At 43.6% G+C, this 25,919-nt stretch overlaps 1 protein-coding gene across 2 annotated transcripts; it reads right to left on the bottom strand.

The window, feature by feature from the left end:
- Positions 1-194: 194 nt before the first annotated feature.
- LOC125945329 (uncharacterized) lies at positions 195-25,419 on the bottom strand. 2 transcript variants are annotated; one of them, XM_049667099.1, is made up of 6 exons: positions 25,335-25,419; positions 23,498-23,621; positions 6,847-6,965; positions 4,595-4,718; positions 2,880-2,998; positions 195-305 (listed from the first exon to the last, which is right to left on the bottom strand). In XM_049667099.1, the coding sequence occupies exons 1-6, from the start codon at positions 25,362-25,364 to the stop codon at positions 240-242; spliced, it is 582 nt and encodes a 193-aa protein (XP_049523056.1). In that variant the 5' UTR covers positions 25,365-25,419; the 3' UTR covers positions 195-239. The 2 variants fall into 2 exon arrangements, with proteins under 2 accessions (XP_049523056.1, XP_049523057.1); XM_049667100.1 differs by lacking the exons at positions 23,498-23,621; positions 25,335-25,419 and adding an exon at positions 9,298-9,597.
- Positions 25,420-25,919: the final 500 nt, after the last annotated feature.

Genomic DNA, 25,919 nt, shown 5'->3' with positions numbered 1-25,919 from the left:
TTAATGTATTGACAGTTTACTTTTTTGTGCGGGCACAACAGCATCGACGTTCGTCACCCAAACAACCTTGCTTCCAAGAATGTTTTCCACGAAGTCGATGAAAGAACGAGGACCAGTTGCACCGAAGTCATGCATGGGCACGCACAGTTTTTATTTGGTGGCCGTGCCTCTTGCTGTGCTCCCTGTGGACGTGTATATGAATCAGCAATAAGAGTGAGAACCCCAAAGGGTCAACGTCATCATCCAGCTGGCCCTGTTGAAGCTCTAGAAGCCCGTCCAGGCCTACCACATAAGGCAATGGTAGCCTGGTAATTGGGAGGAAAGAAAATAGAGGAAATACGTTCAAACAATCCGTCAATCCACCAGACAATCAATCAATCAAATAATTTTAGACAAATTATTCAAATTTTAAACTTGTGACTGTGCTAAGAAAGACTCCAAATAAAAAATGGTATATTGCTTACGGTGTTATACAGTATTGTACCTGGTGCAAGCAGGTACAAGGAAATTACGCATAAAAATGTTGATACGATCAAAAATTCGGTCATCTTGAACTAAATCACAAAAATAATGCCACAGGGTATAATGAGGCATGAATAACTTCTTATATAGTCAACGAATCAAGCATTGGTGTAAAATATATCGTAATATAGTGGAAGCATATTGTGCATCGAAGTAAAGCAAACACGTTCCTTTAACTTGTTTTGTAGTACGTTTTAGGGGAGCCTAGCTTTACCATGGGAAAAAGGGGTCATTTTGTGCCATAGCCTTTTTTGTTGAAGCGAGAAAATGTACTCAAACCTCACTAAGGCCAATAATATCCCAGGCACTACCTAATAATTCTTCAAATAGCCCTGCAAAGCTAGCCTCACTCGACAGGGTGTGCGTGTTGAACGTTGTCAGGTTCAGTTTCCATTGTCGGCCTGTCCGGACCCAGAGATCCTTAGCACCCTCTGCCGCGTAGCAGGTCTGACCGCCACCTTGGTCAGGTGCTCCACAGCCGCTGGGGACTGAGGGCCATGATAAATTGTAGGAGTCATTAGGGAGGTAGCGGCCGAATACTGCACCAAGGAGGCCAATTCCTGTTATGGTGAGGGAGCGACTTTGTTGAAGTAAGCTTAATGGGCCTTCCTAATTTGCTTGCACCTTGGCTAATATAGTCACACTAGCTCTCGGCGATTTCTCCTTTTGCTGGTGTCAGGCGCCACTCCATGCCAGAAAATGTAGTGGACTGGAGAAGAATTCGGACTTACAACCTTCAGACTACTATACTATAAAAAAAAAAACGAACAAAGTATTACACGTCTAGGTATACAACATCATAATCCTCCAACTTAACTGCAGGATGACCCTAAATAATTGATAATTGAAATGTCATTTGTTCGTGCTCTACAACCGTTATTGACGCACGCAATAGTGCCACTAAGAGCCTCGTTGACTTCACGGATGTGCTATCAAACTCGCTCTCACATTGCGGTCAAAACTCTTGCGGACTCAAGCATTAAAGAAAAAAAGAACAATTGCGCAAATTACGCGTTCAAGACTACAAGAAGATTCGCGCTTATTTATAAGTACTTCCACGCTAGGAATGAAACTCAAATGCTGCCGTCTTCTAAATGCACGTGCGAGACACGCACAGCCTTAGACATACCCTTGCATAATACGTCGAAGAGAACTGAAATCTTTATAGAGTATACAATTAGTAAAAACGATCCGTCTCTAAGCCGCGGTAATCTCTACGTGCGTGCGGAAACAACCATCCGGCGATTTCTAAAATCAGCTCAAGTAGACTGCCGAATAACAAGTATCTAACCTGATATAGGGTTATTTTGAGAACTCGCAATATTCGAAAAGAAAGTCTTAGTTCGCGTTCAACTGTCACGTTTTCCTGAAAGCAAACATCAAATTAACTCGAAAATTTATCTGCCTCTATCACGATCAGAAGAGACCAACACTGCCCTCTGCCTAACTGAACGTTCCTCCTAAAACTCAAAGTTGTTCCAATGTATCCTCGGAGAATTGAATAATAATCAATGCAACTTGCCAAACGTGCCTCGAAAGAAAAGCACTTCTGTCAAGCAAAACAAGACTTGTCGCAAACTCGCGCAGAAGCGTCGCTCATCAACGTAGCAACGTAGTCAGCGTAGCACTTTAGAATTAAAGAAGTGCACCAAAACTTATTACCGCATAAAGTGCCTAGTTTCAAATTGCGTAGATACAATGCGGCCTTCATGCAAAATTTTACATGTGAAATTTGAGAAGTTGCGTGAGGAAGCGCTAGCAAAAATAGGAATTCATTGCACGGAAAGAAAAAAAAAATACTGCCGCGCGTGCTTTCGGGAAATCATGTACTATTTCCAATGCCGTGGTGCTACGACACCTGAATATTTCGATCGTCAGCACCACCGAATTCTTCAGAAATGCAGGTCTCAGACCACCTCAGTTCACCGATACTAAAAGCCGCTATGCCACACCAGCACTATACTGCACGGCTTTTCGCTAAGACACACCAACCCATTACTGATACATCACACAACGAACGTTGAACAACGCGTGGTCTGCGTGGGCCAGAGATCTCGTAATGCTATGCAATGATCTTTTTATTACGAGCGGTTGAGTACTAGTGACGGAATTATAATCAGGAGTGTCTTCATCATTGGGCTCCTACTCGAATGACACGGGAGAGTCTCTAATCGTGTCCTGCATTTACCCCAATTTATCGATTACTGAAGCTCTGTTCGCTATAATATTGACGCCTTGGACGTTCGCGAACACTAATCTATCTCTTTAGCTTGATTTAATATTTGCTTTAGCGTCCCTTTAAAGCTCACAACAGAGCACCAATTGCTTGTTGCCACAAAGGTAAGCGAGGTGGTTACCAATGAAATCCGGCGGCAAAACATGGCTGCTGGCTCTGCGTGCCCGATGCTCTGGGCCGCCGTGTGACAGACGGCGCACGCGAGCCTCTCAAGCTGCTCCATGTTCAGTAAAGTGGGGTCTGCAAAAGGGGAAAGGAAAACCGTAATCACATATTGAAAACACTGCAAGCTTCTTCATTCGTGCAAGGCACCGCGTTTAATTCTTTTCCCCACAGCTATCATCGAGCGGAATTCCCTCTGCAATGTCGCGGTATCATCCACATGTCAGTCGACGCATTCGTGCACAGCATTGGTAGTGGTGTGACAACTCGATAGAAAATGCGATTACGAAGTATATATTGGCGCAGCAAGCTAAGTTTCTCCTGGTCTTGGGTGCTTTTCTGCTCCTGTCATTGTTTTATCGCTTTCTTGTCTGTTTTCCTTCGGTTTTGGCGTCTTAGTACTATTATTATTGCTTTCCTTGCTTTGCTGTATTTCCTATTCTGACACATGCATTGTTGTTGTACTATAGGCGACAATATCAGCTGCCGTCGCTGAGTGTAGGCGAAAGATTCGCAGGCTTTGCTTGGTACCACCAATGTGAAGATATCACAGATATGGATTCAAACCGTTTAACTAAAAGAATTTTTGTCATTGAAATTGTTTTTTTCAACCACCCGATAATTTGGAAATTTTTACGGCCGCTTCTGTGTCAGAAAAATCCGCTGCCAACTGTATATACACATATGCATGAAAGGTCGAATGTCAGTATGAAGAAATTTAGATAAGACGAAGTAAACTACCGATTTTACTGACTTGGTTATATTGAGACCTAACTGTAATTTGTACACCTCAAGGCACACTCATGATAACTAGTGCGAAGCATGGCTGTTTTCAAAGACAGTGTTACTTGCATGAGTACCTTGCACCTGAGGTAACCAAAATGCAGCTAGGAAATATTCAGGATTGCCCAAGATAAAATGAACCCAAAGCAAGGGAACGAGATCATCGGACTCAATTTCTTCAGAGATGCAGCGAACTCAGTGCATTAAGTTGCCTCCATCTTCCAGCCCTTTGTAGAGCAACTGAAACCAGATGAACGACATTTCGTGTAGTGATATGGCTATACAGTTCCCTTGTTTTTCACTTGTTTTGGGTTTGGTTTATCTTGGGCCACCCTGTACAAAACTCAAATTCATGTAGCCAAGTGTCTCAAAAAATGCCCAATTTGGTGTAATGTAGCCAAACACGATACCAAGTTAAGGACCGTTCAATAACAGGCATAACAGCGAAAATGGCAGGCAGACAGGCGAAAAATGACGGGCATAACGCTATGTAAAAGACGGGAAGAAAGTAGTGGAGATTAGAGTGCTAAGGGGGGTAGAGAATATTATAGCTAAGATTAGAAGGAAGAAATGAAGCTAAGGCAGGCCAGGAGATGCATAGGGCGGATAACCGATGGCAAACGATAAGTGCCAAGGGAAGGAAAGCACAGTCGAGGACAACAGAGAACTAGGTGGTGTGGTGAGTTCAAAGTGAAGGAAAGCACAGTCGAGGACAACAGAGAACTAGGTGGTGTGGTGAGTTCACGAAATTTGCAGGCATAGGCTAACATCAGCTAGCACATGACAAGGGTAATCAAAGACCAGTAAGAGAGTCCTTCATCCTGCAATGGAAATGGATTAAGCTGATGACCAGCCAAACTTTGACAATGCCGCTCACCACCAGTCACTCACCGCTCACTGCCTGCTTGACCAGGCTGTCGTACATCACATGTCTGTCCTCGCCCTGCTCATAATCACTGTGCGACTGTGGGCCATCGCCAGCACGCTCCGCTTCATCACGTGTTGACGACGGAGTCTGTGGAGATACCACAACATCCGGAACCTCAGAATGGTCAAGCCATTGATCCACGTTACGGGTACGCAAATATAGGCTTCCTGTAGCCTTTCAGATGTTGCAAACTATTCACATGCCTAAGCTTTCCCACCCCATTGGCCCTTCAAAAAGCGGCCGAGTTCACCAGAACTTCCGGATACGTTTGTAAACATTGAATATAGTACAAGATGACTGCAGTAATACATGTTGCGTGTTCTTGCAATTTCCTGGCAGAAAAAGCCCAAGCGCATGAAAATGAAATGCTATTCGTTATGCCACCGTGAAGTCGTGGGTGGAGTGGTTTGGATGTGAAATTGAGGAACTTCGGGCTGGATTCTAGCTGCTCTCAAGAAATGCACGGCCGATACTCATTGTTACGTTCCTATTTGTAACCTTTTCTCATCTCTCTTCGGCGACATTGCAGATCAGGAACGGTGGGGCCGTTGTTTTGAAGGGTTGTGCATCGTTTATCTACCACTGGGTTGAAGCTCGCGAGCACACGGCTTTATTACCGTTTGCGCTCTGCTAATAAGTGTTGCTTTACTTCCGATTGCTCTGTTTTCCTGTGGCCGCTGACGCCTGAACGTAACTGTTAGCAGTACCATTGACACTGGCACTTCAGCCGCATTGATTGATTGATTAAGTTAAACAGACCAAAGCAACATTGCTCTGTAGAAGGCGCCGTATTGAATATGAACAAACGTATTATGACACTCACTACCACTGCTTAGCAAGTGCAGTGCATCAATTGAGCTACAACTATAGTCATGATTTAAGTCTCCGTGAAGTAAGTGTAAAGCATATTTAACTAACTACCCCACCAAGTGTATGAGTAAGCAGTCGTAATCGTTGCTCCACAGGTGAGGCACCACACACGTCTTCAAGAATACTGTAGATATTTATATTACAATTTTTATAATGGAAATAATTTGATTGCAAAGTTTTGTCATCCAATATTAATTCAAGGCGTTAAAATACTAAGGCGTTAATGTCTCATATGTTGCTGTTGCTTCATTAGCACTCGGCTCAATAATTTTCATACGGATTACTAGGATAAGGATAATAAACTATAGCGTAAAGGCATGGCAGAGCAATAGTTGACACATTCTTCAACACACAAAAACTATAAAACGAGCTTGCCGCTAATTCGCTGATTAGGTGCCTATGAAAAATTTTGAAGGTTCCTCCCTGCTCTGAGGACTAGGTCCTATATAGACAATTGCTGTTAAATCTTGTGCAGTTAAAATACTAATCGCGATTGTTTCAACAAAGAAAAGCTTGAAGGGCCGACAAGGAACATATATATGTAAGTTCAATATTTTCTATCCGAAAGTGATGTGCTAAACTGCTGAGTCACTACAACGGTACGATAATTTCACTTGTATTCGTTGATCAGTACATAATGTCCACGATAGTTCATTACATAGTACACTATGTAGTAATCTGTAAACTATGGCTCTATATTTACCACAGAAGATCACAATGGACTTAAATAATAATTCGTCGGGGCTAGAATTAATTTTCAGAGATTTCACAATGACTCCGTACCATTCTCATTTGAGAAATACTTAACAATGGTCTAGATTTTCCGTCACTGCAGTGGAAGCCGTTATTCACGAATACTGGCGCTGTTATTAGAGATCATGTACGCATAGAATACACGATTGTCTCGTCACCGATCAAAGCACACTTACCCTTATAGGCTTGCTCGAGACACCAGGCATAGTCTCGGTTAATTAGGTAATGCGCCTGCTTTCAGGCGCCGCTTAGTGCCACGGACGCATGATGCATCGTGTGAAATGCACCGTGTCTTGAGACTGAGAAAAGAAGAATAAAGAAGACCATTTAGCACGTCACAAGATGACCTGTACTTCAAGACAATTTAAGCCGCGGGATCAAGGCAGACGTTGAAAGAGTCAAAAATTTGACTTGAAAGACGTTGAAAGAGTCAAAGAGTCAAAGCTCTGTTCGCTATAAGATTGACGCCTTGGACGTTCGCGAACACTAATCTATCACTTAAGCTTGATTTAATATTTGCTTTAGCGTCCCTTTAAAGCTCACAACAGAGCACCCATTGCTTGCTGCCACAAAAGGTAAGCGAGGTGGTTACCAATGCAATCCGGCGGCAAAACATGGCTGCTGGCTCTGGGTGCCCGATGCTCTGGGCCGCCGTGTGACAGACGGCGCACGCCAGCCTCTCAAGCTGCTCCACGTTCAGTAAAGTAGGGTCTGCACAAGGGGAAAGGAAAACCCTAGTGACATATTTAAACACGGTAAGCTGCTTCAGCCGTGCAAGGCGCCGCGTTTAATTCTTTCCCCACAGCTATCATCAAGTGGAATTCCCTCTGCAATGTCGCGGTATCATCCACTTGTCAGTCGACGCATTCATTCATAGCATTGGTGGTGTGGTGACAACTCGATAAAAAATGCAATTACGAAGTATATATTGGCACAGCAATCGATGTATCTCCTGGTCTCGGGTGCTTTTCTTCTCCTGACATTATTTTATAGTTTTCCTGTCTTTTTCCTTCGTTTTTGGCGTCTTACGTACTGTTAATATTGCTTTCCTTGCTTTGATGTCTTTGCTATTCTGACACATGCATTGTTGTCGTACTATAGGCGACAATATCAGCTACCGTCGCTGAGTGTAGGCGAAATATTCGCAGGCTTTGCTTGGTACCACCAATGTGAAGAAGATATCACATATGGATTCAAACCGCTTAAACTAAAATAAAGTTTTGTCATTGAAATAGTTTTTTTTCAACCACCCGATAATTCGGAAATTTTTACGGCCGCTTCTGTGTCAGAAAAATCCGCTGCCAACTGTATATACACATATGCATGAAAGGTCGAATGTCAGTATGAAGAAATTTAGATAAGACAAAGTAAACTACCGATTTTACTGACTTGGTTATATTGAGACCTAACTGTAATTTGTACACCTCAAGGCACACTCATGATAACTAGTGCAAAGCATGGCTGTTTTCTAAGACAGTGTTACTTGCATGAGTACCTTGTACCTGAGGTAACCAAAACGCAGCTAGGTAATATTCAGGATTGCCCAAGATAAAATGAACCCAAAGCAAGGGAACGAGATCATTGACCCATTTTCTTCAGAGATACAGCGAACTCAGTGCATTAAGTTGCCTCCATCTTCCAGCCCTTTGTAGAGCAACGGAAACCAGATGAACGACATTTCGTGTAGTGATATGGCTATACAGTTCCCTTGTTTTTCACTTGTTTTGGGTTTGGTTTATCTTGGGCCACCCTGTACGAAGCCGAAAATTCATGTAGCCAAGTGTTTCAAAAAATGCTCAATTTGGTGTAATGTAGCCAAACACGATAACAAGTTAAGGAATGTTCAATAACAGGCATAACAGCGGAAATGACAGGTAGACAGGCGAAAAATGACGGGCATAACGCTATGTAAGAGACGGGAAGAAAATAGTGGAGATTAGAGTGCTAACGGGGGTAGCCATTATTATAGCTGAGTTTAGAAGGAAGAAATGAAGCTAAGGCCGGCCATGAGATGCATAGAGCGGATAACCGATGGTAAACGATGCGTGCCAAGTGAAGGAAAGCACAGCCGAGGACAACAGAGAACTAGATGGTGTGATGCATTCACGAAATTTGCAGGCATAAGCTAAGATCAGCTGGTACATGACAAGGGTAATCAGAAGCCAGTAAGAGAGTCCTTCATCCTGCAGTGGAAATGGGTTAGGCTGATGACCGGCCCACAATCTATTGATGACCCACAATCTATTCCCTATACAACCGCTCTCTTTTTTTATATGGATCTCAAACTTAAACTCTGTAAGCAGCGTATTAAATGAAATTTCTTGTCTGCAAAAAAATACAACTACCTATATTACGTCATGGAGAATATTGGTCTATACCCCCTTCAATAACAAACTATGGCTTGCAAATGACAAAAAATAACTAACCTAAACTGCTTAATTCATTTCATGACGCCGGTATTGACATAGTTAACATAACCCGGTCCGAACTGTTTTCACTTATCCGAACCTTCTCCTAACATAAATAATCAAGCGTAATTTCTTTTGCACCTGTATTTACATATGCGTATTGTTAAATGCTTGTAATGACATAATTATTGCTCATCCCATTTTTTCTCCTAATCATTCCAATATAATTCCAGCACTATTTCTTTGCACCTTTAAATATGCACCGTCAAGTGTACGCAATTTGCACTTTTATTTATGTATTGCCAAGTGTATGTAATACGGTGGTTTGTAGTATCTGAATTGTTTTTACTTGCCATTGTATAATTTCTTTGTTCTCCTAATATTAATTCTCTTGAATTGATTAATTATTGTACTTTAACATTTATATGTAATGTTTCTGCATACGGTTTATTGCGCGACTATGTAACACGGGGGCTACGGGCACCTCAAGCTGCCTCACTGCAGCTTTTATCTTAGCCCCCTTCATTGTAATTTTAGCAATGGAAGAAAGAAAGAAAGAAAGAAAGAAAGAAAGAAAGAAAGAAAGAAAGAAAGAAAGAAAGGTTTGACAATGCTGCTCACCACCATTCACTCACCGCTCACTGCCTGCTTGACCAGGCTGTCGTACATCACATGTCTGTACTCGCCCTGCTCATAATCACTGTGCGACTGTGGGCCATCGCCAGCGGGCTCTGGTTCATCACGTGTCGACGACAGAGTCTGGGGAGCCAGCACAACACCATGAACCTCAAAATGATCCAGCCATTATTCATTCATGTTACGGGTACGCAAATATAGGCTTGCCGTATAGCCTTTCAGTATAGTTGCAAACTATTCACAAGCCTAACTTTGTTTCCACCCTATTGGCCCTTCAGAAAGCGGCCGAGTTCACCGGAACGTCGGGACACGTTTGTAAACGTTCTGCCTTTTCAAGCGAAGATTGTATATGCTAGCCTGCGCCGGCGATGTAACGCTAAAAAAAAGAAAGCCCGGGTGCTCTCAGAGCTGCAAATGGGGCTCGTGTCACTGCTCCCGCGTTCGTCGTCGTCGTCTGCTTCCACAGCTGGCTGCGTTGCTGCTAATCATTCCAACACGTAGAATTTAACTTAAGTTCTGTCGTCGCAATGGGGGGGGGGGGGGGGGGCGTGACGGGATATAAGCCATTGCTCGAGGGGTGTATGAGCCATTCATTCTCTTACGTAACGCAGAGATTTAAATGTGAAGCAATTTCATGGAAATCCATCCAGCATGAACGCGCTCGGTAAAGGTTTCGTCGTCGACGTACCGATTCTAGCGTGAAGGCTTACGAAATCCATTCGTCAGCGAAGTGCCGGGGACCCCGAGTTGAGGGAGCGCGATGTTGAGGCCAAACGTCAGCGTCGTCTAGCCCTCTAGGAACCCGATAACGGTGATGCGCACCTCGGCAACTCTGGCGCCAACTTCCCCGGTGCGACGGCCAGGTTTGAACGCGAGTTTATCAACCGGAACTTCACAGCCAACTGCAGTGCGTGTAACCAACCGGTTGTGGCTCGAGCACAACGTGGTACTCGTCAATTCAATTCGTTCGAAGGAACACCGAATAAACATACGACAAGCTTCGCTTGCCCCCATTTCGTCGACACGGGAGGGCTACTAATATCCCGAAAGTATTTGCTTGTATACCTCACCTGTATGCCTCAAGGCTGCGCTCCGACTGGTCTCATTGACTGAGGAATTTCTTGTCCGTCCGTTGCCAAATAAAGGATTTTATCCTTTCATCTCGTCATTTAGCGACGTTACATCTGATGCGCCGCAGGGCCGTGTGCAAGGCGCGTCCCATTGCTAGCTTGCTTCAACGACATTTATGCGAACATTTCTTCTCGCTTGGCGACTGGTTGTAGGCGGTTGCATAAATTACCCTATCACTCACGCCTCTGATGATCACATAGTCTTACAATGTGAACTTAAGCTCTCAGGCGAGTGGTGTGTCAAATGGCAAACGACAATGAACGCATCCAAATGCAAAGTTACCTCTACGAGTCGTAGGCAAGACGATTTTCTTTTCATTCGAGCCATTTTTTGTTCCCGTCAGGAGTGGAATGGCCCAAGAACGAGCGTGATTTATCATGTTTGTCGAGAGAAAGATGACTATAACGTTTGTATCGCTAGAAAAATTCCGCGCAAGTCAAGCTACATTTAAGGATTCTTTACCTACCATACGTCAGAGTGGCACATAGCCGTACTGAAGGACCGACCAAGTGCGGACCCAAACTGTTTGCGCTGACACGAGCCCGAAAGAAGGCAAGCGAGGGTACGTATAAACATAGAGAATAGAAAACGGAAGGTTTTCAACAGCAACGAAGCCTGAAAAGCTTCTTTCACCATCAAATATTTTCTGATTAGTTGTCATTAAAAAGCAAAGAGTACATTTGACATTTCCAATGACCCGTAATAGAAAATTCGCGAAATACCACTGGCACTGGTTATAATATCTAACATGCTACGTTAATTTTGGAATTCCCACAGTTATATGCCGACAGCAAATAATATATATATATATACATATATAAGAATCGCTCGCAACGTCAAATAAAGTCTTAGACTAATAGTAGGACAACCAAAATGCATGAGGAATCTCGTTATGAAAGCAATGCGTCAATCCTTAGGCAGACATGAAATAATAACATTTTTAAATAGACGTTAAATGTATAATTTGCTTCAAACATATACTGTCGTCAGCAGCCTTGTCTAGAATGCTCAAGCATCATGGCTGACGTCTAGGGATTACACCATTTTTGAGACCGGTATATTGGAGCGTGCGCAGCAGCGGTGACTGAACTGCCTCCGCATTTGTCGCCTTGCCGATGACCAAGGCTCCCGCAGCTGCAATAAACGGTGATCTCTGGCGAAAGCACCGCCGGGCTGCGCGGCAAAAGTGACAACACATATCGGCGTGCTCAGCTGCCTGCCCTGGCGGGCAGCGTATCTCCGTTCAAGCTTGAATTGGTAATTCCGTACTAGTAGTAATTCTGCTGCCATTCGTTGGTCGGCCTGGTGCCGCGGCTTATGAGAACTCCAGCTGGGCAGGCTGTATTGAAAGCCATGGCCCTGAGCCCCCAATACAATGTTGCTGGATTTATATGGAGCCTTGAAAGAGATAAGATTACAATAGAGGGCACAATGTAGAAAGCAGAAATTAGCTTTTCAGAGAGTTCATCCTTTTTTCGGGTGGTTTTGAGCCTTCCTACTACTTACTTGGGTTAAGTACGTCACAGAAGCGAACCAATCTGTCTTTGCCGAGTTTTACTCTGCCTTTATTGCAAAGAATAGCATGTGCAGTTAATTCTTGCTTCACCCTTTCTTTTAATTTGTTCCTTATCTATCTTTCTAACGCCTCTTTCTGTATAGCCTAGAAGCTGCGCATAGGAAACGTAAAAGCACTGAATACAGGTTATCTCTACAACTTCTATTCTACGCTTAGAATACACAATGACAAAAATGCATTTACTTAACCTTGTCTGTTCAAGTACGTATGTAATAGCTATGGTGCGCCAAGCATACTGACACGTCTTCTTTTTTGCAGTGTAGAAGACAGATATATATTTGCCTTAAATAAAAAGTTGACTGTTTAGAAAAAAGCCGTATCAATTGATTGAACCAATTATTACACATTGCATTGTATTTTTATTTCTCGTGGAAGCAAGCATTCGTCTCTCTGAATAATACAGCACAAGGGCTAGAGTTGTATTATCTGTAACAGGCGATTTTTAAAAATTCTACAAATTCCACGTCCTGCCACGCGATAAACTTACGCGTGACAGGAATGCCGGTGCAAATGGAGCATTAGAATTTACTGGTCCATAATTGCTCATCATCTGTGACTAATTGACAAGTCTGTTAACTACCAACATGCGTGTCACTGGCGCATTTCCAGCCTCTTCTTTTAATTGAATTAGGTTGGCAGGAGTGCATCCCACTTGTTCACGAGGGGGGTTGGACGAGCCGCAAGGCTTTGCAACCTCTTTCCACGACATAATATATATTTAGAAAGATGAGAAGTACAACTTTGCCGTTATTTTTGGTTTATTTACACAACAGGTTCAATCGGCGGACCGGCCTTTTTCAAGGGATACCGACCGAAGCTGTTGTGTAAGGAATCCAAAGATAACCGCGCAGTTCTGCTTCTTATCTTTCTACATACGCTTGACCCATTGCAACATTCAGTTACTATATATATATATATATATAGGAAAATCAGAAGCACTATATATAGCATATATATTGCATATATATATATATATATATATATATATATATATATATATATATATATATAATATATATAGATATCATCACCATGATCATGAGACTATATTTATGTCTACTGCAGGACGAAGGCCTCTCCCTGCGATCTCCAATTACCCCAATCTTGCACTAGCTGATTCCAACTTGCGCCTGCAATTTTTCTAACTTTATCACCATATTGCTACTTTCATATTGCTACCAAAGCCACTCACCTTACTTCGTATGACATTGCTGTGTTGCTATCGCATTCATTGCTTCGCCCTTAGGGCGAAACTGTGACATTTTTTTATACCACACTGAAAGCAAGCTAATGGGTCTATAATTCAATTGTTTAACGTCTTCGTTCTTAGGGATTAGTATAATGTTGGCGTTCTTCCAGGTCTCTGGTACACTTCAAGTCGTGAGGCACTGCGCATAAAGTACCGCAATTTTTGAAGCATGATATCATACATTTAAGCATGCATACATACCTACATGCGTACACACATGCATGCATACATACATAAATACATACATACATGCGGACATACATACCCACACACATACATACAGACTTACATACATACATACGTATGTACATACATACATACATACATACATACATACATACATACATACATACATACATACATACATACATGCAAGAAAGGACCCCCTTTTCACAAAACCACTCGCTACCAGCAGTTTATTCGCCATATTGGTACCCACATATCTACATCATCGCTACAGTCATGCTAAGATGTGCTCTGCCGTAACTGTTTTTATTTATATTCATGAAAAACGCTTCCGAAGCAAAATTTCCCGTTCTCTTTAAGCTTCTACCGAGAATATGGGTTTCACCAAGTCATGACTCACACGCACATGAAAAAAGCGCGATGTGCAACAAGATGTGTAAAATATCCTCTTTCTAGTCTTGTTTTATTGCGATAGCAATTATATGGACACTCCAAAGCAGATTTCTGCCGTCGGCGTCGCCGTCGCCGTGAGGTTCCGTATGACGTCAATGGAGATGAAATCGTCGCCGCGCGCCGCCAAACGCTGTATGTGCGAGTGAAAGGACGCGAGGGACGCGCGCTTTCACGGGCAGTGAACGCACGGCGGAGAACAAACGCGCGTTCTGTGCCGTGCTCCCTTAAGGGCTGCAGAAGTAGGCGTCTCTTTCCTCCTTTACAATCACCATATATGTAGAGCAAAAGCGCCTTCTTCTGACGCACGAAAGGCCGTGGGTGGGGGGGGCAGGGAAGGGAGGCGACGTTTAGCTGCGGCACCAAGTGCCTATTTATATCAGAGGCTCCGGCAACAGTCACCAACGCCGCACGCATTTTGTGCGAACGCGGGCAAAACGCCGACGGCGTCGACAACAGTGCTGTGTGTTGCCGGTGCTGCTGCATGTCCAAGTTTGTACAGCGGATAAAACTACTATCCTTACTCCGTATGGCTCTCTACTAAGTTGCTATCGCAATTGATGCTTCGCCTTTCGGGTGAAACTGCGACAACTTTTTTCGTTCCATCGCTCTTTGTGCGTTCCTTAACTTGTTTTTGAGCTTCTTTGTTAACCTCCAAGTTTCTGCCCCATATGTTAGCACCGGTAGAATGCAATGATTGCACACTTTTCTTTTCAACGAGAGTGGTAAGCTCCCAGTCTGGATTTGGCAATGCCTGCCGTATGCTCTCCAACCCAATTTTATTCTTTTGTAAAACTTTTCTCATGATTGGGGTCCCCTGTGAGAAATTGACCTAGACAAACGTACTCTTTTACGGAGTCTAGAGGCTGACTAGCGATCCTGAATTCTTGTTCCCTTCCCAGGCTATTGAACATTATGTTTGTCTTCTGCATATTAATCTTCAACCCTACTCTTACGCTTTCTCGGTTAAGGCCCTCAATCATATGTTGTAATTCGTCTCCATTGTTGCTGAATAGTACAATGTCATCTGCAAACCGAAGGTCGCTGAGATATTGGCCGTTGATCCTCACTCCTAAGCCTTCTCAGTCTAATACCCTTGTCACACGAGAAGGTTTAATGTCATTTGCACCTAATGACATTTACATTTAATGTGGTTAGTTGGCTGCCACACGGGAATATATGATGTCATTGAACCAAAATGACTTCTGTAAACGAATGAGTTCGCTGAACTAATTCGTATCCTCACTCCTCGGCCTTCCCAGTCTACTGGCTTGAAAACTTGTTAGAAGCATGCAGTTAATAGCATTGGAGAGATTGTGTCTCCTTCCCTGACCCCTTTCTTGATAGGTAACTTTCTACTTTTCTTTTGGAGAGCCAAGGTAGCTGTGGAATCCTTGTACATATTTGCCAAGATATTCACGTATGCCTCCTGTACTCCGTGATTACGCAATGCCTCCATGACTGCTGGTATCTCTACTGAATCAAATGCATTTTCATAATTATGAAACTCACATAAAGATGTTGATTGCACTCCGCAGATTTCTCGATTACATGAGTGATGACATGGATATGATCCGTCGTAGAATATCCCTTCCTGAAGCCAGCCTGTTATCTTGGTTGGCTGAAGTCAAGTGTTGCCCTGATTCTATTGGAAATTATCTTGGTGAATATTATTGCGATAGCAATTATATGGACACTTCAACACCGGATTTCTGCCGTCGCCGTCACCGTCGTCGTCGCCGTCGTCGTCGCCGTCGCCGTCGCCGTGAGGTTCCCTATAGATAAAATCTTCGCCGCGCGCCGTATATGCCCGAGCGAAAGCGTGCGGGGACGCGCGCTATCACGGAGTGCGAACACACTCAATCACCCACGCGCAAGCAAGGAAGCGGGAAGCCAGCACCGGAGGGAGCGCGGGGGGGGGGGGGGGGTTGCACATCTACTCTGCCAACAACCGCGATCGTCGCTCGCTCGCGCGGACCGTCTCTTATCTCCACACGGCTCTGACCTTTATGCGCCGTGCATTCGCCGCTCAGTTTCCGTTGAAGCGATAGACCGCACGTACCTTCGGCCGCGGCGGCGTATGAGCTCGCTGCCAGCGTTTTGACAGTCGTTGTCTGCAGTCATTCAGTGTGATCTATTCATGTTTGTTTGTGCGCGCTCACACCACGCTTGTTCATTCAGTTAGTAATAGTCGGGCCACATTTTCCAACGCACGCTACACATGCAATGTTGCCCGGATCGGCAGTGCAGCCCTACAGGTGTGTCCCTTCGCACGCGCTGCCCACGGGAAGCGCTTCTCATCAACACCACCGTTTCACACGCGCCTTCTCGTGGTCATCGAGTCTCTCTTCATGTCGGTCTACTTACGCCGCAGCACACCTGCTTACTTAATCAGCTCATGCTTACTACAATTCATATTGCTACCAAAGCCGCTCACCTTACTTCGTATGACATTGCTGTGTTGCTATCGCATTCATTGCTTCGCCCTTAGGGCGAAACTGTGACATTTTTTTTTGTCTTTTGTTTTAGGCATGCTCCCTTCACTTGTATTTAAACAAGGCTCAGTCTGGCCGATGTGAAACTGTGAAACTTCAACAGCTAAAAAGAATGAAGTAAGATAGAAATTTAAGAATTTAGCAAGGAAATCGTCTTGATTCCTTCAATATCTGATAACAGCTGCACCAACATCCCTATGATGATGTCCCAGAGAAGAGGCTCACAAAGGTAGAATATCTGGCATTGTTATATTTAATGCAGGTAATAGTTTTATGAAGGTATTGGAAATCTAAATTCGGAAAACAGCAATTCAACTTTTCTTTTATGGCTGAAACTTCTGCTACAAGGAAATAAGAGGTGTCGGTAATCAGTTGTTTGTTATTGACTGGTTCCAAGAGTCTCACATGACTGCACGTGTCCTGAACCTAGCAGCAGTTACGAAAGCTGATGCAGGAAGGATCGGAAGAATTGGACCACTAAGGGCCGCTCTCGCCAAGCTGTTTGCTAATTAATTCATAACTAATCCTTTGTGACCAGGCACCCATGCCAATCTAATTAGTGTTAAGTGAGAGGTAATTAGACAATTAAATGTCTGTGAAATATGTGAGCCACTATTTGCAAGTGAGAGCTGAACCGCTTCCTCAGAGCTCAAATGTGTTTCCAGGCATTGTCGTAGCCGTCTTCCCCATCACTACCACACCCACCGTGGTTGCTTAGTGGCTGTGGTGTCGGGCTGCTAAGCACCAGGTCACGGGATCGAATCCCGGCCACGGCGGCCGCATATCGATGCTGGGAAATGTGTAAACACACGTGTGCTTAGATTTAGGTGCACGTCAAAATTATTCCGTAGTCCCCCACTACGGCGTGCCTTTAATGAGATCGTGGTTTTGGCACGTAAAAACCTAGAATTGTTTTTAATCACTACCATAAACAGCAGCCTAAATCCGCTGGAGTACGCCGGTGTCTTTTCATATTTATATTCGTACATATAAGTATTCTTTCAAGCTGTCTTTCTTTTTTTTTTCGATGCCGTAAGGCAGCCCTCCTTGAAATGAAAAAAAAAAACAGAGTATCTATTTTATGTGATATAGGCTTCCTACTTCCTGTGTGGACAGAACTCAGCGTAATACAAGTTTTCAAAACTAAATTCACCTTGCCCTCTTACACACTGCTGAATGTACTGCCATGTAGCGCGTAGTTAGAATAATACTGGGAAAATAACACTGAATAATACTGGCATAATAATAAGACAAGAACCCTTAAGAGTTTCCCGCGTGCAAGCGAAGCTTCGTATAGCTGCCGGAGCAAATGTTCCTTCCACCTAACAAGAGTTTTCTTGCGAGCTGCGTCGAGCCAATGTGTCGCACTCAAGTATATAGTTTGAACACCTGATGATGATTATGACGATGATGATGGTGATGATGATGATGATGTCCTCAGCACATGGCTCGTACACCTTTGAGAAGTCGTTGGTGTCATCTTCGTCGTCGTCCAGGCAACTCGTGGCTCATACCCACTATGGGGTATTGGTCAATGAATGGGTTGGTTATTCCATTTTTTTAATCACAAATAAACTTTTAGGACTGATATGAGTAAGTGCTGTTGAAAGGGGAAATGACATGTTAGATTGTCATTAGAACCATTATTCAATTATTGAAAAGCACAAAAAAAAAATGGATACAAATTGAACCAGGCATTCTTCGGGTGAACTCAATTAGACATGAGGCCTTGTCAAGCTGCTAACACTGCAGCTTCTTGCTGCTATCCAAGCATTTCCTTATTTTCCCCGATCTTTCTATAAAAAAAGGGGGAAATGGAAAGGGGGAAAAGGGGAATGCTGAATAGCCAATCGATAGCCAAGCGACAGCTTGGTCAATAGCGATAATCAATAAATTCCAGAAAATGCTGGGGTTGTCTTGGTAGTGCTTAGCCTAGCCCAGATACTTGGGCAATACCTTGCGATAGCCAATCGATAGCTAATCGATAATCGAACAATAATGTATAAATTCTGGTAAATGCTGGGGATGACTTGGTAGTGCTTATCTTAGGCCAATACCTTGCGATAGCCAATCGGTAGTCAATCAATAGCTAATTGATAATCGATCAATAATCAGTAAATTTCGGGAAATGGTCGGGATGACTTTGTAGCGCTTAGCCTAACTCAAAAGCCAGGACTAGCTAGGCGCCCATCAGCTCCGCTGTCTCTTTAGCATTGCGCCTCCAGTGCAAGCTACGCACATTTTTTTGGCCATGAGCAAATAGAAGACAAATGTGCATGCTCATTCGCCAGCCCACGTCCACATACCGAGCTCCCCACTCAACAAAACACGTGGTGGTGGGGGAGCGAATAATGGGCCGCACAATTTATTCCATAGACAGCCCATAAACCGTACTCACATGTGTTTGAATGCTTTTTAATGTATTGACAGTTTACTTTTTTGTGCGGGCACAACAGCATCGACGTTCGTCACCCAAACAACCTTGCTTCCAAGAATGTTTTCCACGAAGTCGATGAAAGAACGAGGACCAGTTGCACCGAAGTCATGCATGGGCACGCACAGTTTTTATTTGGTGGCCGTGCCTCTTGCTGTGCTCCCTGTGGACGTGTATATGAATCAGCAATAAGAGTGAGAACCCCAAAGGGTCAACGTCATCATCCAGCTGGCCCTGTTGAAGCTCTAGAAGCCCGTCCAGGCCTACCACATAAGGCAATGGTAGCCTGGTAATTGGGAGGAAAGAAAATAGAGGAAATACGTTCAAACAATCCGTCAATCCACCAGACAATCAATCAATCAAATAATTTTAGACAAATTATTCAAATTTTAAACTTGTGACTGTGCTAAGAAAGACTCCAAATAAAAAATGGTATATTGCTTACGGTGTTATACAGTATTGTACCTGGTGCAAGCAGGTACAAGGAAATTACGCATACAAATGTTGATACGATCAAAAATTCGGTCATCTTGAACTAAATCACAAAAATAATGCCACAGGGTATAATGAGGCATGAATAACTTCTTATATAGTCAACGAATCAAGCATTGGTGTAAAATATATCGTAATATAGTGGAAGCATATTGTGCATCGAAGTAAAGCAAACACGTTCCTTTAACTTGTTTTGTAGTACGTTTTAGGGGAGCCTAGCTTCACCATGGGAAAAAGGGGTCATTTTGTGCCATAGCCTTTTTTGTTGAAGCGAGAAAATGTACTCAAACCTCACTAAGGCCAATAATATCCCAGGCACTACCTAATAATTCTTCAAATAGCCCTGCAAAGCTAGCCTCACTCGACAGGGTGTGCGTGTTGAACGTTGTCAGGTTCAGTTTCCATTGTCGGCCTGTCCGGACCCAGAGATCCTTAGCACCCTCTGCCGCGTAGCAGGTCTGACCGCCACCTTGGTCAGGTGCTCCACAGCCGCTGGGGACTGAGGGCCATGATAAATTGTAGGAGTCATTAGGGAGGTAGCGGCCGAATACTGCACCAAGGAGGCCAATTCCTGTTATGGTGAGGGAGTGACTTTGTTGAAGCTTAGTGGGCCTTCCTAATTTGGTTGCACCTTGACTAATATAGTCACACTAGCTCTCGGCGATTTCTCCTTTTGCTGGTGTCAGGCGCCACTCCATGCCAGAAAATGTAGTGGACTGGAGGAGGATTCGGACTTACAACCTTCAGACTACTATACTATAAAAAAAACGAACAAAGCATTACACGTCTGGGTATACAACATCATAATCCTCCCACTTAACTGCAGGATGACCCTAAATAATTGATAATTGAAATGTCATTTGTTCGTGCTCTACATCCGTTATTAACGCACGTAATAGTGCCACTGAGAGCCTCGTTGACTTCACGGATGTGCTATCAAACTCGCTCTCACTTTGCGGTCAAAACTCTTGCGGACTCAAGCATTAAAGAAAAAAAAAACAATTGCGCAAATTACGCGTTCAAGACTACAAGAAGATTCGCGCTTATTTATAAGTACTTCCACGCTAGAAATGAAACTCAAATTCTGCCGTCTTCTAAATGCACGTGCGAGACACGCACAGCCTTAGACATACCCTTGCATAATACGTCGAAGAGAACTGAAATCTTTAGAGTATACAATTAGTAAAAACGATCCGCACAGCCCGTCTCTAAGCCACGGTAATCTCTACGTGCGTGCGGAAACAACCATCCGGCGATTTCTAAAATCAGCTGAAGTAGAAGACTGCCGAATAACAAGTATCTAACCTGATATAGGGTTATTTTCAGAACTCGCAATATTCGAAAAGAAAGTCTTAGTTCGCGTTCAACTGTCACGTTTTGCTGAAAGCAAACATCAAATTAACTCAAAAATTTATCTGCCTCTATCACGATCAGAAGAGACCAACACTGCCCTCTGCCTAACTGAACGTTCCTAAACCTCAAAGTTGTTCCAATGTATCCTCGGAGAATTGAATAATAATCAATGCAACTTGCCAAACGTGCCTCGAAAGAAAAGCACTTCTGTCAAGCAAAACAAGACTTGTCGCAAACTCGCGCAGAAGCGTCGCTCATCAATGTAGCAACGTAGTCGGCGTAGCACTTTAGAATTAAAGAAGTGCACCAAAACTTATTACCGCATAAAATGCCTAGTTTCAAATTGCGTAGATACAATGGGGCCTTGATGCAAAATTTTTTTTTTGTGTCAGAAAAATCCGCTGCCAACTGTATACATATATGCATGAAAGGTCGAATGCCAGCATGAAGATATTTAGATAAAACGAAGTAAACTACCGAATTCACTGACTTGGTTATATTGAGACTTAACTGTAATTTGTACACCTCAAGGCACAGTCATGATAACTAGTGCAAAGCATTCGAGAAGTTGCGTGAGGAAGCGCTAGCAAATATAGGAATTCATTGCACGGAAAGAAAAAAAATACTGCCGCGTGTGCTTTCGGGAAATCATGTACTATTTCCAATGCCGTGGTGCTACGACACTTGAATATTTCGATCGTCAGCAACACCGAATTCTTCAGAAATGCAGGTCTCACACAGCCACAGTTCACCGATACTAAAAGCCGCCATGCCACACCAGCACTATACTGCACGGCTTTTCGCTAAGAAACACCAACCCATTACTGATACATCACACAAAGAGCGTTGAACAACGCGTGGTCTGCGTGGGCCAGAGATCTCGTAATGCTATGCAATGATCTTTTACGAGCGGTTGAGTACTAGTGACGGAATTATAATGAGGAGTGCCTTCATCATTGGGCTCCTACTCGAATGACACGGGAGAGTCTCTAATCGTGTCCTGCATTTACCCCAATTTCTCGATTACTGAAGCTCTGTTCGCTATAGTATTGACGCCTTGGACGTTCGCGAACACTAAACTATCTCTTTAGCTTGATTTAATATTTGCTTTAGCGTCCCTTTAAAGCCCACAACAGAGCACCAATTGCTTTCAAAAGGTAAGCAAGGTGGTTACCAATGCAATCCGGCGGCAAAACATGGCTGCTGGCTCTGGGTGCCCGATGCTCTGGGCCGCCGTGTGACAGACGGCGCACGCCAGCCTCTCAAGCTGCTCCATGTTCAGTAAAGTAGGGTCTGCACAAGGGGAAAGGAAAACCCTAGTGACATATTTAAACACGGCAAGCTGCTTCAGTCGTGAGAGGCGGCGCGTTTATTTGTTTCCCCACAGCTATCATCAAGTGGAATTCCCTCTCCAATGTCGCGGTATCATCCACATGTCAGTCGACGCATTCGTACACAGCATTGGTGGTGGTTTGACAACTCAATAGAAAATGCGATTACGAAGTATATATTGGCACAGCAATGACGTTTCTCCTGGTCTTGGGTGCTTTTCTGCTCCTGTCATTGTTTTATCGTTTTCATGTCTTTTTTCCTTCGTTTTTGGCGTCTCAGTACTGTTAATATTGCTTTCCTTGCTTTGATGTCTTTGCTATTCTGACACATGCATTGTTGTCGTACTATAGGCGACAATATCAGCTGCCGTCGCTGAGTGTAGGCGAAATATTCGCAGGCTTTGCTTGGTACCACCAATGTGAAGATGTCACAGATATGGATTCAAACCGCTTAAACTAAAAGATTTTTTGTCATTGAAACAGTTTTTTTCAACCACCCGATAATTCGGAAATTTTTACGGCCGCTTCTGTGTCAGAAAAATCCGCTGCCAACTGTATATACACATGCATGAAAGGTCGGATGTCAGTATGAAGAAATTTAGATAAGACGAAGTAAACTACCGATTTTACTGACTTGGTTATATTGAGACCTAACTGTAATTTGTACACCTCAAGGCACAGTCATGATAACTAGTGCGAAGCATGGCTGTTTTCAAAGACAGTGTTACTTGCATGAGTACCTTGCACCTGAGGTAACCAAAATGCAGCTAGGAAATATTCAGGATTGCCCAAGATAAAATGAACCCAAAGCAAGAGAACGAAGATCATTTGACCCATTTTCTTCATCGATACAGTGAACTAAGTTCATTAAGTTGCCCCCATCTTCCAGCCCTTTGTAGAGCAACTGAAACCAGATGAACGACATTTCGTGTATTGATATGGCTATACAGTTCCCTTGTTTTTCACTTGTTTTGGGTTTGGTTTATCTTGAGCCACCCTGTACAAAACTGTACAAAATTCATGTAGCCAAGTGTTTCAAAAATGCTCAATTTGGTGTAATGTAGCCAAACACGATAACAAGCTAAGGACCGTTCAATAACAGGCAAAAGAGCGATAATGGCAGGCAGACAGGCGAAAAATGACGGGAATAACGCTACGTAAAAGACGGGAAGAAAGTAGTGGAGATTAGAGTGCTAAGGGGGGTAGAGAATATTATAGCTAAGATTAGAAGGAAGAAATGAAGCTAAGGCAGGTCATGAGATGCATAGGGCGGATAACCGATGGTAAACGATGAGTGCCAAGGGACGGAAAACTCAGTCGAGGACAACAGAGAACTAGGTGGTATGATGAGTTCACGAAATTTGCAGGCATAGGCTAACATCAGCTAGCACATGACAAGGGTAATCAGAGACCAGTAAGAGAGTCCTTCATCCTGCAATGGAAATGGATTAAGCTGATGACCAGCCAAACTTTGACAATGCCGCTCACCACGATTCACTCACCGCTCACTGCCTGCTTGACCAGGCTGTCGTACATAACATGTCTGTCCTCGCCCTGCTCATAATCACTGTGCGACTGTGGGCCATCGCCAGCACGCTCCGCTTCATCACGTATTGACGACGGAGTCTGTGGAGATACCACAACATCCGGAACCTCAGAAAGGTCAAGCCATTGATCCACGTTACGGGTACGCAAATATAGGCTTCCTGTAGCCTTTCAGATGTTGCAAACTATTCACATGCCTAACTTTACCACCCAATTGGCCCTTCAAAAAGCGGCCGAGTTCACCGGAACGTCCGGATACGTTTGTAAACATTGAATATAGTACAAGATGACTGCAGTAATACATGTTGCGTGTTCTTGCAATTTCCTGGCAGAAAAAGCCCAAGCGCATGAAAATGAAATGCTATTCGTTATGGCACCGTGAAGTCGTGGGTGGAGTGGTTTGGATGTGTAATTGAGGAACTTCGGGCTGGATTCTAGCTGCTCATAAGCAATGCACGGCCGGTACTCATTGTTACGTTCCTATTTGTAACCTTTTCTCATCTCTCTTCGGCGACTTTGCAGATCAGGAACGGTGGGGCCGTTGTTTTGAAGGGTTGTGCATCGTTTATCTACCACTGGGTTGAAGCTCGCGAGCACACGGCTTTATTACCGTTTGCGCTCTGCTAATAAGTGTTGCTTTACTTCCGATTGCTCTGTTTTCCTGTGGCCGCTGACGCCTGAACGTAACTGTCAGCAGCACCATTGACACTGGCACTTCAGCCGCATTGATTGATTGATTAAGTTAAACAGACCAAAGCAACATTGCTCTGTAGAAGGCGCCGTATTGAATATGAACAAACGTATTATGACACTCACTGCCACTGCTTAGCACGTGGAGTGCATCAATTGAGCTACAACTATAGTCATGATTTAAGTCTCCGTGAAGTAAGTGTAAAGCATATTTAACTAACTACCCCACCAAGTGTATGGGCAAGCAGTCGTAATCGTTGCTCCACAGGTGAGGCGCCACACACGTCTTCAAGAATACTGTAGATATTTATATTACAATTTTTTAATGAAAATAATTTGATTGCAAAGTTTTGTCATCCAATATTAATTCAAGGCGTTAATAAAATACTAAAGCCTTAATGTCTCATATGTTGCTGTTGCTTCATTAGCACTCGGCTCAATAATTTTCATACGGATTACTAGGATAAGGATAATAATCAATAGCGTAAAGGCATGGCAGAGCAATAGTTGACACATTCTTCAACACACAAAAACTATAAAACGAGCTTGCCGCTAATTCGCTGATTATGTGCCTATGAAAAATTATGAAGGTTCCTCCCTGCTCTGAGGACTAGGTCCTATATAGACAATTGCAGTTAAATCTTGTGCAGTTAAAATACTAATCGCGATTGTTTCAACAAAGAAAAGCTTGAAGGGCCGACAAGGAACATATATATGTAAGCTCAATGTTTTCTGTCCGAAAGTGATGTGCTAAACTGCTGAGTCACTACAACGGTACGATAATTTCACTTGTATTCGTTGATCAGTACATAATGTCCACGATAGTTCATTATATAGTACACTATGTAGTAAACTGTAAACTATGGTTCTATAATTACCACAGAAGATCACAATGGACTTAAATAATAATTCATCGGGGCTAGAATTAATTTTCAGATATTTCACAATGACTCCGTCCCATTCTCATTTGCGAAATACTTAACAATGGTCTAGATTTTCCGTCACTGCAGTGGAAGTCGTTATTCACGAATACTGGCGCTGTTATTAGAGTTCACGTACGCATAGAATACACGATTGTCTCGTCACCAATCAAAGCACACTTACCCTTATAGGCTTGCTCGAGACACCAGGCATAGTCTCGGTTAATTAGGTAATGCGCCTGCTTTCAGGCGCCGCTTAGTGCCACGGACGCATGATGCATCGTGTGAAATGCACCGTGTCTTGAGACTGAGAAAAGAAGAATAAAAGAAGACCATTTAGCACATCACAAGATGACCTGTCTTCAAGACAATTTAAGCCGCGGGATCAAGTCAGACGTTGAAAGAGTCAAAAGTTGAGTGAAAGACGTTGAAAGAGCAAGAGTCAAAGCTCTGTTCGCTATAAGATTGACGCCTTGGACGTTCGCGAACACTAATCTATCACTTAAGCTTGATTTAATATTTGCTTAGCGTCCCTTTAAAGCTCACAACATAGCACCCATTGCTTGCTGCCACAAAAGGTAAGCGAGGTAGTTACCAATGCAATCCGGCGGCAAGCTGGCTGGCTCTGGGTGCCCGATGCTCTGGGCCGCCGTATGACAGACGGCGCACGCCAGCCTCTCAAGCTGCTCACACGTTCAGTAAGTAGGGTCTGCACAAGGAGAAAGGAAAACCGTAATCACATATTTAAACACGGCAAGCTGCTTCAGCC

Source organism: Dermacentor silvarum, chromosome 5 (genome assembly GCF_013339745.2).
Source record: "Dermacentor silvarum isolate Dsil-2018 chromosome 5, BIME_Dsil_1.4, whole genome shotgun sequence".
Taxonomy (NCBI): Eukaryota; Metazoa; Arthropoda; class Arachnida; order Ixodida; family Ixodidae; genus Dermacentor; species Dermacentor silvarum.
Note: the sequence above shows the minus strand (reverse complement) of the source record. Positions and strands in the feature narration are given on the sequence as shown.